This window comes from Panthera leo, chromosome A3 (genome assembly GCF_018350215.1).
Source record: "Panthera leo isolate Ple1 chromosome A3, P.leo_Ple1_pat1.1, whole genome shotgun sequence".
Taxonomy (NCBI): domain Eukaryota; kingdom Metazoa; phylum Chordata; class Mammalia; order Carnivora; family Felidae; genus Panthera; species Panthera leo.
The window spans coordinates 50934996-50952092 of record NC_056681.1 but is presented as its reverse complement, the minus strand read 5'-3'; the positions used below and the strand labels follow the sequence as shown (position 1 = coordinate 50952092).

The 17097-nt window shown below is 40.3% G+C and overlaps 2 protein-coding genes across 5 annotated transcripts in view; one reads left to right on the top strand and one right to left on the bottom strand.

The window, feature by feature from the left end:
* The window catches only part of SEPTIN10 (septin 10), a 65362-nt gene extending 53565 nt beyond the window's left edge, over positions 1-11797 (bottom strand). The window contains exon 1 of one of the 4 annotated variants that reach the window (XM_042931817.1): positions 11354-11797. In XM_042931817.1, coding sequence (XP_042787751.1) covers positions 11354-11380 — 27 coding nt within the window. In that variant the 5' untranslated portion in view covers positions 11381-11797. The remainder of the gene's footprint in view (positions 1-11353) is intronic. The other 3 variants (XM_042931819.1, XM_042931818.1, XM_042931820.1) reach the window with 3 other exon arrangements.
* A 244-nt stretch (positions 11798-12041) lies between these two features.
* SOWAHC (sosondowah ankyrin repeat domain family member C) lies at positions 12042-16501 on the top strand. The gene has a single exon (XM_042931816.1). The coding sequence runs from the start codon at positions 12194-12196 to the stop codon at positions 13832-13834; it is 1641 nt and encodes a 546-aa protein (XP_042787750.1). The 5' UTR covers positions 12042-12193; the 3' UTR covers positions 13835-16501.
* Positions 16502-17097: the final 596 nt, after the last annotated feature.

The window sequence follows — 17097 nt, the reverse complement described above, 5'->3', positions numbered from 1 at the left end:
TGTTAGGAAGGCAAATTGGTACAAACATTTCGGAAAACAGTTTGACAGCTTCTTAAATACATACCTACCATTCTACTCAGCAATCTTACTCCTAGATATCAACCCAGATGAAATAAAAAACTTATATTCACATAAAAGCCTGTATGTGAACGTACACAGTGATTTTATTCAAAACTGTTAAAAACTGGAAACAGCCCAAGTATTCCTCAAATAAAGAATGAACAAACTCAACTGTGATACATCCATACAATGGAGTACTACTCAGCAATAAAAAGGAACATGCAACAACATGGACAAATCTCAAAAGTATTGCTTTCAGTGAAAGAAGCCAGCTCAAGGCTACAATAATTCCATATGTAGGACACTCTGGTAAAGGCAAAACAACAGGAGCAGAAAACTGATCAGTGATTGTCAGAGATGGAGGAGGACTACAAAGAAGCACAAAGGAATAACAGGGGATGGAAATGGTGATAGAAATGTTCTATATCTTTGATTATAGTTGTAGTTACACACAACTATATGTGTTCATCAAAACTCCTAAGACTTTATAATAAAAAAGGGTAAATTTCACTACACATAAATTATACCTCAATAAAAAAGCTTAATTTATGAAGATATAACAAAATTTTCTAACTAAACATAAGTAATCAATTCACAAGAAAGCAGAAGCTAACAAAAACTTAGAATATGTGAGGATAAACTAGGTCATTGAGACAACAAATGATAATTTGTAAGCAGCAATAAAAAAGTAAATATACACCAAAATAAGCAAATGCAAAAGGAGATTAAAATATTTTCTCCAATTGCTCAAATTACAATTCAGTATGAAGTTCTTTTGGCTCTCAGAGTTAGGTGGAAACTGCAAATTAGATTTCTTTTCTATACAACAGAATCTCTGTTACCATATGACAAGCAGCCTGTCTTCTCCCAAAACAGAGATCCCCTAGAAATGATCTCAATGGCCCATGTCACAGTAGAGAAGAATTGACATGACATCAGTATAAATGTATGGCTTAAGAAGGCTGTTAGAATTAATTGCTTATGGTGGCAACAGACGCAAACTGTTGGAGCACTAAATAACTGCCAAAGCCATGTAGGAGGGCCTGGGACAAGGAGGTACAACAACAACATAAACAAAACAAGACTTCTCAGCAAAATTTGAGAAAGTTAAGCCTCATCCCTCCAAAATGAAAATAACAGTTCTGAGCTCCTAGGGTTGGGAAGATAAATGTGATATTACAACTAAAGTACTTGTCACAGTGAATGCACTTTAGCATTTGGTATTATCCAATTACCCCAGTGGATTTACTCAAAGCAGCAAAGGAGAAAACCATATAAAAATGTATCTTGAATACTTTAACTTTTGCAAAGATCTTTAAAGATTACTAGACCACTAAAAAAAGTAAAAGTATGTACAAAGAAATTGAAAATAATGGGTAAAGTTCACTTTAGTTTAAAAAAAAAAAAAAAACCTTAAAAAATTTTAAGTGAATTTTCTCTTGATTGGTAAATACAATTAAAAGGCATCTCATGTTCAGGCATCTGGGTGGCTTAGTTGGTTAAGCATCCAAGTCTTGATTTTGGCTCAGGTCATGATCTCACAGTTCGTGAGCCCTCCCTCGGGCTCCACACTGTCAGTGCAGAGCCTGCTTGGGATTCTTTCTCCCTCTCTCTCTGCCCCTCCCCCCACTCGCTCTCACTCTCTCTCAAAATAAATAAATAAACATTTAAAAAAAAACAACAAAGATATCTTTTTATTTTCAAAACTGATTCAATCATCTCTGGCTTAATCCGCAGTGCAAAGTAACATTCCAGCTAAAAGGTATACATTCAACTAAGGAAAATATTGCTGTGCACATTTTATATTCATCTATGAAAAAAACAGCATACAGATGACTCACAAAATACCTTTCTACACATATCATAATAAACAGAATAACAGGACTCTTTGCTGTCTCTATAAGCATAGCTCACACAGAAGGTAGGATAAACTTGACCTAGTTCTTAAGAGGAGAGGTAAAAGGAGATCAGAGAAGATGTCTCATGGTTCTCCCATCTTCTCTTTGGTAAATCCCTGGGTCATATGACAATAGGCTGTCTGAAACTAGTTTGAAGGGGCTAGAGCACCCATTATGCCTGGCAAGGACCTGCAGGGCCAGATCATCCTCCTGGTCTTACCCCACATCCAAATCTCAAACACAATTAACTTTTCTTTCCCAATGGTAGCCCCTTCTTCTTCCTATGTATATATTACTTTGTTCAACATATGGCATTATTTTAGTTTATTTTTCAATTTAATACATTACTCAAGTCTGATATTCCAGCAAATAATCCTGTGTCTCCTATCTAATTTCTACGTCTGGTCATAAGCATTTCTGGGACCTATCTTTTGTTAACTAAATGATGACTATGCAATCTCTAAAATACTGCCATATATTTACTTTTTTACATCTGTCAGTTGTCTCAGGTTTAGTATCAGATTATGTAGGATTCCTTAAATGGAAAAAGACCTGGGACAGCATTAAATGGAACTTGGCTGAGAGGGTATATCTTTATCCCTCTCCCCTAATAGAGGTTCTACAGCCTTAGCTCTCCCATGTTCCTATCACAGAAACTACCACTTCCTGTCACTTCAGTTTTCAAGCATCTTCCCCTATAAGAGAAAGACGTAGAAGTGAAATTCTAAAGCCTAGGGTCCTTCTCCTCAGCTTGTATCTCCCTTAGGATACATTTCAAAAATCTTTCACATGCTGTTTGCCTTTACCTTCCTTTCTAGCCTCAATACCCAGTTCACTTTTTAAAATTTGCCCCAACAATTTATTTACTCTGTAACTTAAAATGATCTAGTGTCTGAAAAAACAGACTGAAAGAAACTGAAAATTCTAGAATTCCCAATGTAATCAATTCATGGTTACTGAGAGAATATGGTAACCATGTTTCTTCAAACCAAGGTCTAAAGGGATCATGTACTAAGACACCTGGCACTGTTCCAGGACTCAAGACTTCTCTAGGTAAAACTGTAATCACACACCTTCATTTGTCTATGATAATATGGTTTATAGAGAGCCAAAGGGAAACCTGTACATCTGACGTAACATTATTTAAATTGAACAAAACAGAGAAGGAAAAGGGGGCTGCCAAAATATAATACTGAACAACTTTAAGACTGGCAAACAAGGGAGGGGTGCCTGAGTGGCTCAGTCAGTTGAGCATCCAACTCTTGATTTCGGCTGAGGTTGTGATCCCAGGGTCATGGGATATAGCCCTGACTGGGGCTCTGAGCTGAACATGGAGCCCACTTGAGATTCTCTCTCTCCCTCTGCCCCTCTCCTCAGCTCGTGCTTGCTCTCTCTCCCTCTCTCTCTCTCTCTAAAAAAAAAAAAAGACTGGCAAACAAAATTCACCTTTAAAAGAAGCAATGGAATAATACTGGGCAATGAGAAAGAATGAAATATGGCCTCTTGTAGCAACATGGATGGAACTAGAGAGTGTTATGCTAAGTGAAATAAGTCATACAGAGAAAGACAGATACCATATGTTTTCACTCATATGTGGATCCTGAGAAACTTAACAGAAGACCATGGGGGAAGGGGAAGGAAAAAAAAAAAGTTAGAAGGGAGGGAGCCAAACCATAAGAGACTCTTAAAAACTGAGGGTTGATGGGGGGGGTAGGAAGGAGGGGAAAGTGGGTGATGGGCATTGAGGAGGGCACCTGTTGGGATGAGCACTGGGTGTTGTATGGAAACCAATTTGACAATAAATTTCATATATAAAAATAAATAAATAAATAAATAAATAAATAAATAAATAAATAAAATTTAAAACATAAGGAAATAATTTTTTTAAAAAAGAAAACAGAAAGAAAATCCTACAGTTACGACATCTTGAAGGGGGAGGAATTGTTTTAAAGAAGGGACCAGCAACAAGAAATTCTGAAATATTAAATAACTAATAAAATGTGTCCATTAAATTTAGCAATAAAGACGTCTTCCTAAGAAAAAAAAAGAAGAAGATGTTCTGGAATGAACTTTGAGTTCTACTATACTTAAACTATTTTAGCTAAATCCTCAATGAAAAATCTCTAGACTGGGGTACCTGGGTGGCTCATTCCATTAAGCGTTCGACTCTTGATTTTGGCTCAGGTCATGATCTTGCATTTTTGGGTTTAAGCCCCTCATCAGGCTCTGAGCTATCAATGTGGAGCCTGCTTGGGATCCTCCCCCTCTATCTCTGCCCCTCACCCACGCATGGCCCCCCTTTCTCAAAATAAAAAAAAACTTAAAAAAAAAAGAAAAATCTCTATACTTGCTAAGAAATGCAAAAAAGAGCAGTTAATTTCAAATAAGTGTAACTGCCAAAGACAAATTTTCAAAAATGGGAAGAATATTAGAGCACAACATGCATATTTACTAAAGGTAATACTAACAAAATCTAAATGCTATATCCCAGTCTACTACATCATAATATTTATTTTAAAGGTATTTAAAATGAGTTTTTAATCTTTTATTTATGTTATTGAGACTATAAATGTGATTCCTACTTCCCTGATCTTCAAACCAGTAGTAGATACATATCTTACAAGGTGTTAAGTAAATTTTTAAAATACAGCACCATCTAAATCAAATTTCCTTCCAATAAATGACAAGAAATTGTAAAAATTAAAGTTCCCAGTAAAAGAGCTTTTAGAATCAGGTATTTTATATTAGGAATACTTAAAATCTTAAGCAGAGAAAGCTATATTTAATATGATTAAAAATGAGGTCTGATACATATTCCTAAAGAGAGAAAATCTATTTGTAGTAAAATATAAAATTTTAAAAGCACCCTTCTTCTTCCTCCTCTTCCACACACTGAAATACATACATACATACCAGTACAAATAGGTATAGTCTGGGACTATGTTAGGATCAAAATCAGTCTGGAAATACCTAAAAGATATGACACTATCTGTGTCCAGCCTGGATGAAGGTGGAGCTTCATGAAAGCATAAATGTAGACTAAGAAATAGCTCCTGGCTACCTACAAGAATTCATAATTTAAGCATTTAACATTGAACAAGAATAAAATGATTCAAGGTGAACTTATTTTCCATATAAAATGTAATCAACATCTGTCCTAAACAATATAAAATCATGGTATGAAGGATACAAAGAATATTACAGGCTCTCTTCCTGAAGACAGATCATTTAATAGAGGGGGAAAATGCAAGGCTCATTAAAATTTAATTGATGCAAAAAGTTAAGTAACAATACAAACATAAGTTAGGAAGTATTACAAGGTAGCATGTGACTAAGTGGCAAACAAGTAGTATGACAGATTGTCGAGGATTAGAATTCTCTGGAAAAGTTTTAGAGAAGGTGAGAAAGGAACTTGGTCTTTCATTATCCCATAATGATTATAGGATATGGATCAGTAGGAAAGAAGTCTCTCCAGATGACGAAATGAAAATACATCAAGGCACTGAGGTGGTCATTAATTCCAAGACGTGAAAGTAAAGAATTAAGAATCACAACTTTGAAATGGAAAATAAAATGAGGGAAGCCTCTAAGATACAAACATCCTCACTGAAAGATAACTAAAAAAGAAACATAAGAGTTCTGAAGCATTGCAGCTGAAAGAGGAAATGACAAATACAGATAAGAACTGAAAAAATATGGATACCATTTAAAAGTTTTCGTAAGTGGGAATTTATAGGTGCTTTTCTCAGGAGAAAGGAAAAGGTAGTTAATGTTATTTCAAGATCTATTATCGCAGTCAGCAATATATAACTATATAGTCAAGATCTTTTGAAATAAAACTTATGCAATTACTAATAAGGGGCATCCTGGAGACTGGCAGAAACAATATGCCAAGAGCAGATCTCACCATCACCAGCTATGATTCCATCAGCAAAATACAAAACTTTCAGAGTCTTGATGTCCTCTTCTCTTAAAAAAAACAAAACAAAAAAAACCTGGAAACCTGAGTATCAAGCGAGATTTAATATAACTCTTTAAATAATAAAGGTAGAATGAAAATGAAAATAAAACATACCCAAATTTGTGGGACACAGCTAAAGCCATGCTGTGAGGAAAGTTCACACCATCAAGTCCATATATTAGAAACGAGGAAGTCTCAAATCAATGATCTGAGGTCTGCCGTAAAAACTTAGAAAAAGAGCAAAATAAACCGAAAACAAGCAAATGAAAGGAAATAAAGATCATAAATCAGTTATATTTAAAACAGAAAAACAAGGGCACCTGGGTGGCTCAGTTAAGCATCAGACTTCCGCTCAGGTTATGATCTAACGGTTTGTGATATCAAGCCCTGCATCAGGCACAGAGCCTGCTTCAGATCCTCTGTCTCCCTCTCTCTCTCTGCCCTCCCCTGCTCCTGCTCTCTCTCTCTCTCTCAAAATAAACTTTAAAATAAATGAATAAATAAATAAAATAGAAAAACAACAGAGAAAAATCAATGTAACACAGCAGGTTCTTTGAAAAGATGAATGAAATTGACAAACTTCTAACAAGACTGACCAAGAAAGGCAGAAGACACAATATAACCCTATTAGGAATGGAACAGGGAGGGATGCCTGGGTGGCTCAGGTGGTTAAGTGTCTGACTTGGCTCAGGTCAAGACCTCACACTCTGAGTTCAGGCCCAGCATCCAGGCTCTCTGCTGACAGTGCAGAGCCAGCTTCAGATCCTCTGTCCCCACTCCACCCCCTTCTCTCTGCCCCTCCCCTCCACCCACATCCTTTCTCTCTCACACAAATAAAACATTAAAATTCAAAAAAAAAAAAGAAATGGAACAGGGAATATTATTACAGGCCCCAAAGACATCAATATAAGGGAATATTATTAACAACTTCATACACATAAAAATAACAACTTAGAAGGAATGGATCACAAAACCACCCACTACCACAACTCACCCAATATGAAATAATATTAATAGCCACATAACAACTAAGGAAATTAAATTTGTAATTTTAAAACTATAAAAAAGAAATCTCCACGCCCAGATGGTTTCACTAAAGAAGTCTATCAAACATTTAAGGAAGAATTAACACCAATACTATACATACAGTCTCTTCCAGAAAAAGGAGGGAACACTTCCCAATTAATTTTATGAAACTATTATTACCCTGATACCAAACTAAATAAAGACAATACAAAAACCTACAGACCAAAATCCCTTGTGAATTTGATAGAACATCTACAAAAAAATCTACATCTGTGATAAAAGACTGAATGTTTTCCCCCCATCACAAACAAAGCAAGTATGTCTGTTCTCACCACTCTTATTCAAATAATGTTACAAGTCCTAACCAGCATAAATAAGGCAGCAAGAGGCAAACAGACTAGAAAGAAAGAAATAAAACTGTCTCTATGTGTAAATGACAAGATTTTCTATGAAGAAAATCCCAAGGAATCTAGGAGGAATCCCAGTTCCTAGAATAAATGAATTCAGTAAGGTCAAAGGATACAAGATAAACATACAAAAATCAACTGTATTTCCACATGTTAACACTGAATATGTGGACAATAAAATTAAAAATGCAATACAATTTACAATTGCTTAAAAAATGAAATGGGTTTAAATCTAGTAAAACATACAGGACTTGTATGCTGAAAACTACATAATGCTGATGAAAGAAATGAAAGAAAATATAAAGAAATTGGAAGAGATACCATGTCTATAAATTGGAAGATTCAACATAGTAGAGACTTCAATTCTCCCTAAATTGATATACAGATTTAATACAATTCCTATCAAAATCCTACCAAAATTCTCTGTAGATATAGACAAGACTATTCTAAAACTTATAATGAAAGGCACAGTAACTAGAATAGCCAAAATAATTTCTGAAAAAATAAGAATAAAGTGAGAGGAATAAGTCTACTCTATTTCAAAACTTACATAGCTACAAGAATCAAGACTATGTGCTAGTGCTAATAGGGAACCCAGAAATAGATCCACACAGGTATGTTCAAATGGTTTTTTGGCAAAGGGCAAAAGCAATTCAATAGAGGATAGACAACATTTTCAATAAACGGTATTGGAGCATCCGTAGGCCAAAAAGTTACACTTGATCTAAGTCTTATACCTTATACAAAAATTAACTCAAAATGGGTCATGGGCTTAAATGTAAAACACAAACCACAAAATTTTTAGGAGAAAAATAAGAAAACGTTTGAGATCTAGGGTTAGGCAATGAGCTCTTAGACTTGACACCAAAAGTATAATCCATAGGAGGAAAAACATAAAATAGATTTAATCGAAATTGAAAATTTTTGCTCTGCAAAAGACTCTGTTAAGAGGATGAAACAACAACAACAACAACAACAACAACAACAACAACACAACAGACTGAGAAAACATTTGCAAACTATGTATCAAGAAAGGACTAGCATCCAGAACATATTTAAAAAGAAAACTCTAAAATCAACAGTAAACAAAATCCAATTCAAAAATGGGCTAAAGAAATGAAGAGACATTTCACTTGAGAATATGCAGATGACAAGCCCATGAAAAGATGCTAATATCATTAGCCACTAGGGAAATGCAAATTAAAACCACATACCTGTGATACATACATACATATATACCTATCAGAACGTCTAAATAAAAAATAGGAACACTAAATGCTGATGATCCCTCATAACATCTCTGGTGGGAATGGAAAACAGTACAGAAACTCTGGGAAACAGTTTAGCAGTTTCTCATTAAAACTAAACATGCAACTGCCATGTGACCCAGCAACTACACTCCTGGCAATTTATCCCAGAGTATTAAAGACTTATGTTTTCTTTTTTTATATATATACTAAATATAATTTATTGTCAGATTGGTTTCCATACAACACCCAGTGCTCATCCCAACAGGTGCCCTCCTCAATGCCCATCCCCTACTTTCCCCACTCAGCCCTCAGCTTGTTCTCAATATTTAAGAGTCTCTTATGGTTTGCCTCCCTCCCTCCCTCTAACTTTTTTTTTCCCCTTCCCCTCCCTCATGGTCTTCTGTTAAGTAGTGAAAACATATGGTATCTGTCTTTCTCTGCCTTACTTACTTCACTTAGCATAATACCCTCCAGTTCCATCCACTGAAGACTTATGTTTTCATTAGGTGACATTATATATTACTATACTGGAATGTTTATAGAAGCCTCCTTCATAGTAGCCCAACAATGGAACTACCAGATGTCCTTCAAACAAAGGTGGTATATCCATACCATGGAATACTACTCAGCAATTAAAAGGAGCAACTCAATGATACATCCAACAACCTGGATGAAAGCTCCAGAGAATTTTGCTCCATGAAAAAAAATCCAATTCCAAAAGGTTATATACTATATGAGTCCATTATATAACAGTCTTGAAATGAGAAAATTATAGAAATAAAAAACAGATTAGTGGTTGTCACGGGTTAAGGAGGAAGTGAGGTGGAAATGAAGTGGATGTGGTATAAAAGGGAAACCTGTGGGATGCTGTGATGATGGAAATTTACCTTCACAGTATCAATGGCAACGTCCTGGTTGTGGTCTTGTACTATGGTTTTACAAGATGTTATTATTAAAAAAAAACTGGATAAATGGTACAGAGGATCTCATTATCTCTTAACTGCAAGACTGCACCTGAATCTTCAATTACTTCAAAATAAAAAGTTTAATTAGAAAATAAAAGTACACTTACTATTGCAAAATAAGTACAGCAGTTGACAAGCAATCCAACACCAATTAAATGAAGTGATCTCTTCAGCTCAAGTTTAATTCTGAAGATGACTGTGAATGAGTTTATAAAATATTTTCCTCACCCACACATGCACACAAAGCAACTGTAATGCAGTTCAGACAGAAAAACTGATATTTCTCTAAACATGTGACTAGAGTGTCCAGAGACCTGGGCTGAATCAGGGAGAAAAATCCTTGTCCAGGATGTATCAAAGAAACTGGCTGTGTAACTTTCCACACATCACCTAATCTCTCAGGCTACAATCTGAACTCTGTTTCTACAATCTAATTTAAGAGCTTAGACCAGTAATTCCCAAACTTTTTGGTCTCGGGCCCACATAGAGCTTTTGCTTACCTGGCTTACAACCATTAATATTTACAGTGTTATTAATTAAAACAGAAATTTCTTATTTTTTTAAGTTTATTTATTTTGAGAGAGAAACAAAAACAGCAAGCAGGGGAGGGGAAGAGAGAGACAGAATCCGAAGCAGGGTCCATGCTGTCAGTGCAGAGCCCAACACGGAAGGGGGGGGGGGGGGGGCGGGCAACCATGAGATCATGACCTGAGATGAAACCAAGAGTCCCAGAGACTGAGCCACCCAGGCACCTCTAAACAAAATTTTTTTAAAGGACAAGTACACACATTAGCCCTCAGAATGGTGAGGTCATTCCACATCATGTAGCCTCTGGAAAACTCGTTTTACACTCATAACAGCAAGAGTGTGAAAAAGGCAAATAACAGCTTGGTATTGTTACAAAAATAATTGTGACCACACTTTGGGAACCACTGGCTTACTATATCAAGTGAGGTAAATATATAAGTGATTTTAAAAGTATAAAATATTGTGGGTGCCTGGGTGGCTCAGTGGTTGAGCATGCCACTCTTCCTCTCTGGTCATGATTCCAGGGTCCTGGAATCCAGTTCTGCCTCGGGCCAGAGCTGAGCAGCGTGTCTGGGTAAGATTCTCTCTCCCTGCTCCTCTCCCCTGCTCTCTCTCCCTCCAAAGTAAAAAAAAAAAAAAAAAGTATAAAACATTGAACAAATTTGTCACATACATCATTTTAAGGTTCAAGGGTGCCAAAGCAAAAAACAAAAACAAAAAAAGGCTCAAATCGTAAAGACTAAGGGAAGAGTATACAGATGTAAAATATTACACTACTATTGCATTAATCTGTGCCTCCAAAACCGTTACAAAAATGATGGATCCACAACCGCTGTTTCAGATTTAACTTTTGGCTAGACAGAGAAGCCGTGCAAAAAACTCCCAGCCACTCCAGCAACGTGGGGTCGGGAGGCTGGGGAGTCCGCCCTGTGCCCCCGCTTCTGGCAGCGGGAACAGCCCCGCTCCCTGCCTCCCGCGCTAAGAGAGAATCCCTTCTCCCAGCAGGGTCGGATCATCCGACCTCGGGAGCCTGGGGATGACCGGCCGAGAGGGCAATGGGAGCTGAGGAGCGGCGCGGCTCACAATCCCGGCCACGACTGGACGGGGCCTGACTGTGTTAAGGGGCCCCAAGCTCCGGACTGAGGAAGTTACGCTGGGACCCTGGGAAAGGCGGGGCGGCGGCCCGGGGAGTCGGGCCCAGGGTGGAGGGGGCAGCGCTTGGCAGCGGAGGGGTCGTGAGGAGTCGACAGGGACTCACCAGATGCCGCGCCACCTCAGAGGTCATGGTCCCGAGCGGGAGCTGAGCGGAGGCTGGGGTCTCAGCGAAGTGGGGTTTCAGCCCGGGCCCCCGAGCGTAGCGTCCCGACCGCGAAGGGAGCAAAGGGGCGCCGGGAAGAGTTGAACGCGCGGGGCGCGGACCGGAGGCGGTGTAACGGGCGAGGCCAGCCTCCGCGGGAGAGGGGGGGTAGGGGTGTCCGGGGAAAGGGGAGGGGCCAAGTCTAGTGGCCTCAGTGACGCGAGGGCAGAAAGCCAGAGGGCTAAGGCCCCGCCAGGCAGGGCGCGCGACATTAATTAACCGCGCCAAATAGTTGCGCGCGTGCGCGAAGGGAGCCTCTCTCAGGAGTATCCCCTCGACGCCTCAGAAGACGACAAACCAGAGCGGAGGGAGAGTGACTGGAAGAGATTCAGGACCTTAGGAGAAAGACGCGCGGAAAAATACTCAGCCAGCAGGCGGCGGGTGGGTGCAGTGATTGCCGGCCCGCGCTAAGGCCGGAAGTGGGCGGGCCATGGGACGGGGGGCGTGCCCGCCGACGGCCGGCCTGAAGCAGCGCCAGCGGCCAGCGCAGGGACCGGAAGTGGGCGGTCTTGGGGGGGCGGGGTGAAGCCGTAGGGGCGGGGTTGTGGGGGGGGCGGGGGTGTTCCCCAGGGGCGCGGCCCCAGTGAGGCGGTGGCGGCGTCTCCTGACGAGGACGCTCTGGCAAGAATCCACTGGAGCCAGGCGATTGGACTCTACGTCCCTCAGAAGCCAGTGTTTTCAAGCGGGCCGCGATGGGGCCGGGTTGAGCCACCCGCCGCGGGAGGAGCAGGGCGGCCACGGATGGAGGGGCCCGTGGAGCTCAGCCCAGAGGCCGTGCTGCGTTTCCTCGCGGAGCGCGGGGGCCGGGCCCGACACGCCGAGCTGGTGCAGCACTTCAGAGGTTCTCTGGGCGGCGAGCCGGAGCAGCGCGCCCGCGCCCGCGCTCTCTTCAAGGAACTGGTCAATGCCGTGGCCACGGTGCGCACCGACCCTGCTGACGGCTCTAAGTACGTGCACCTTAAAAAGAGGTTCTGCGAGGGACCCCCCCAGTCAGAAGCTGCGCCCTCGCGTGACCTGCCCAGCATCTCGGTGACCGTAGAGCCAGAGTCCAGTAGCGGCGCCCCAAGGACGCCCGACGGCCGGGTCGAGACCCAGGAAGGCGGCTTGTGCCCAGAGGTGGCGTCTCCCGAGGCGTCCTCGGGTCCAGACTGCGAGCAGAGCCATGGGGAGACACCGGCTGCCGCGCTTGGGCCGCCAAGCCTCACTGGCGACACCCTGAGCGGGCCGCCACTGAGCGGCGGGGCCCGGAGGAAAAGCTCTCAGCGCGAGGTCCAGCCTTCCCCCCGGGGACCGGACCCCGGGCCCAGCGAGGACCTAGAGCCCCCACCCCATGGCTGCGAGGAGACGGACGCGGGCAACTCCCCCGGCGGTGGCGTCACCACCCCAAAATCTACGCGCCAGAACCTTAGGGACCTTGTGATGGGCAGCTCACCGCAGCTGAAGAGGAGCGTCTGTCCTGGGGGCAGCAGCGCGGGGACCTCCTCTGGGGGAGGACGCGGCAAAGGCGGGGGCGACTCAGACAGCGCATCCGTCGCTTCGTCGTCGGCAGAGGAGGAGAGCAGCGGTGGCGGCTCCGTGACGCTGGACCCTCTGGAACACGCCTGGATGCTCTCAGCCTCTGACGGCAAGTGGGATAGCCTGGAAGGGTTGCTCACCTGTGAGCCCGGCCTGCTGGCCAAGAGGGACTTCATAACTGGCTTCACCTGCCTGCACTGGGCCGCCAAGCATGGCAGACAGGAGCTCCTGGCCATGCTGGTCAACTTCGCTAACAAACACCAGCTGCCAGTGAACATTAACGCCAGGACGAGCGGAGGTTACACTGCCCTGCACTTAGCTGCCATGCACGGGCACGTGGAGGTGGTGAAGTTGCTGGTGGGGGCTTACGACGCAGACGTGGACATTAGGGACTACAGTGGGAAAAAGGCCTCTCAATACCTGAGTCAGAGCATCGCTGAGGAGATCAAGAACCTGGTGGGAGCCCTGGATGAGGATGATGGAGAGAGTGCCACTGGCAGCGGGGGTGGGCGATGGAGGCTTTCAAAGGTGCTGCCTTCACACCTCATCACCTACAAACTCTCACATGTCTTAGAGGATGGAGGGGATCATCACCATCACCATCACCACCACCACCACCACTTGACTGAGGGATGGGCTGGAGGCAAAGCAAAGGATCCAGGTCGCAAGGCCTCCGGCAGCTCTAGTGGACGAATAAAACCCAGACTCAACAAAATCCGCTTCCGAACCCAGATCATCCACACTACACCCTCTTTCAGAGACCCAGAGCAGCTACTGGAGGAAGGAGAGGAGGAAGAGGAGGACCGGGCTCTTAAAAGCCACTCATCTTCATTCAAATTGAGACCGAAGTCCAATGTATTTGGGTAAAAAATAATTTCTTTTAGAAAATTCTAGGTTTATTTGTTTTCAGGAATAGAATACTAGGAGTAGGCAAGAAAGTAAGACCAGATAAGAGGTTAAATTCTGCATTCTGGCTTGGGAAGTTGGAATGGGTGGGAGGAATTACCATAACCTAGCATTCTGGGTGAAGTAAATTTCCAAGTGATTTCATCAAACCTTGCCCTAGGCCTCTTTTCCATATGCCACCCCTCTGCCCTGGAGTCCCTGTTTCTGAGGACTGGAAATGTATTTAAATTGGGTGTACAGAATTGATGATTAAGGGATCCTTTGATTTTACCATTACTGGATGCCATGCAAAGTAAGGAATGTTACACTTTTATGTTTCTGTTTTTAAAAGTGGTTACTCTTCCAAGAGTGACAAGAAATGCAAATTGTAATGAAATTTTAAGTGTGAACAAAACTACATACTGCCCTGATTTTTGTTTTTTGTTTTTTACTAATTGCATTTGCCTTTAGAGTAGATACAGTAGAGATACTACTGAAGGTCAGGTCAAAGTTGAAATACAAAAAGCTATTTACAGAATAATGTGAGTAAAAATGGTATCCTGTTTGTATTAGGTAGTGCTCAGCTATTTTTTAAATAGCAATTTCAACTTTAATTACTGAACTAAAGAAATAGGCAGCATTCACTTTTAAGTTAATCTGTACTCTGGTTTTCTTTTAACTGTCTCTAAGACCACTGCACTTAGTGTTAAGGTACATTATTAATAACTACACAAAATTTTATTTAAAGAAAACACTTGATGACCTATGGTACTTTTAAGTAAAATGTTGCCTCTGGTTCTGATTCTCAGTAATTTGTTTTGCTAGTCTAACAGTCTAAATTTGTCAGAGTTTTTATTCTGGGGATCATTTGTTCTATTTGACATGACCCTATTTGGTGGTGCTTAGAGTTGAATTGCCTACAGAAGCTGTTTCTGGTTTAGAGGACTAGCAAAAATTGGTATAAATGCTAGTCAGCTTATGCTTCTGTGAAGTAATTATTAAATCAACTTAATGATTCTCACATAAGGTACACTTTTTATTTTATTCATAAAATACATTCATAGTCTGTGCTTTGTAGCAATGTTTGCAAATATTTCTAATACTAAGGACTTTGAATTTTTCAGTGTTTCCTTGAATCTATTAGAGACATACAGTGAAGTTACTGAAAAGCTGGATAGTAAATCTACCCAGTTAAAAATAGCACTTTATAAAAGGGAAAAGAGAAGAGATGGAACTATATCTTTATTTAAATGCTGCTGGCTATTGAATTCCTTTGTATGTAAATGAAAAATGCCTTTCATTAAAATTAAGGGTGTAGTCCTTAATTACATTTCATTCAAATTTGTTAGAGTAAATGTCTTTATAATTATTATAAAATTTAACTCACAAGCATATTAAATCAATTTGTAACTAGATTCAAAACTATTTTGTGGGAGACTAATTCTAACAAGTCCTTCTCCCTTAGTCTTTTTGGTCTCATAATTGCTGAAACATAAGTACCTGCAGCCTCTAGAGATTAAGGAGTGAGTTAACAGCTTGCAGAGTGAGTGAACCAGTATATGAATCAAACTGAATTGCAGAGTTTAGAGAGTTCTTAGATCTTTACTTTCCCAAGTCAAAGAAATTTGTACCAAGTTTGTTACACCTCTCTAGATAGCAATTGAATTTGTTTAAAGGTGTATCAAAAATATTCACATAAAACATATAAACTATTATCCATTTGTGTGCCTGTTTTGTTTTAGGATTATGGAAATGGACTGTGTACATTTGACAAGCACTTTTATGCATACATGTGGGTAAAAACAGTCTAATTTTGTATAAATTAAAAGGGGGCTCTTTGAAGGTGAAAAGCAGCCATTTGTTCTGAATCATATACATATTACCTGTAGTTAGTGCCTCACAAGCTTTATAACTTCCCACTGAGGAATCTTACATTTCATTGACATGTGTAGTTAAAGTGAACTATAAAAAGTAGATACTTCAGAACCATCTAAATGTTCTATTGAAATCAGTGTTAATCTTGAAATGTGTATGTTAGTAACTAATTGCACAAAATCTATAATTTACTGGATCTTTAGAGATTGAGTCAACACTTCATTTAACCTGATTTTCACACTAAGGATATTAGCTTCTCAATAAAATATACTTTAAATTTTCAAATTCATTCCTGAGGGGAACAACTTCTAGCATTCCTTGTCATGATGTGCTTGTGTGCCATAAGTATAACATTTTCAGCTACTTAACTATACATTCCTCTAATTTTTCAGTTTCCAAGTTGAGATTATTAAAAGCAAATTATTCATATAATTTGATTTTGTGGAGTTGTGTCTGCCATTAATGGAAATATATATGTCAATTACTTAGATATTTGTTAATAGGAAGCTGTGTGGTTAAAAAACCCAAGTTGCCCACGTGTCTTATAGGTACATTTGAAACTAGTGAATGCTTGTCACAATTCTCTTCACTTTTATGGTATGTAAAATGCAACTAGCTTATATAAATTGAAAATCTGGTACTGTTTTATTCATGCCTGAAATCTTGGGAGTCCAGGATGCCTCATCTCTTATATTTTAAATGAGTGAAACTTGGGAGTTTAGAGTGTATAATTTGTAAAAATTTGTTTTGTCAAAATAAAAGGTTCACACTAGACTTTTTCTCTGAATTGTCTAAATCTTTGTAGTCCTTTATAGTTCATACAATGCTTTTTGAAGTTCACATTTATTTGATCCCTTTCCTGTCCCTTAAAATTGAAAAGGGAATGAAAGCCGATGACTGTTCAGGGTCACGAAGTAAATAGCAGTTAGTAAGATTTTAAGATTCAGTGCTGTTCCACATTATATTTTCTGCACTTCCAATTGCCTAATTTTGGCAAAACTATTGTAGTTTGTCTTCAATGATAGAGGAATCCACTTGGACAGAAGGTAGTACTTTTACCACTACCTTAAAAAAAAACAACGCTATAGTTCATGCACACACCAGCTAACTATGAGCCCTTCCTACCCAGACCAGATCTTAGGAAAGATATGGGAATACCTTTTTCAATTTTCTTCAATATCCATTAATCTTTGAACATTAATGAGCCCATTTCCTCACCAAGGAAATACTTTGATCTTCATTTTAACGAAATTCACCTCTGTTCTGATGGCAAAGGGATGCATCAGAAACCTTGATGTAATTGTCAGCCATGGCTCACTTGGGAAGATCCCATTATGATTGGTTTTGGAGATTTTTGTTGTTGCTCTTGC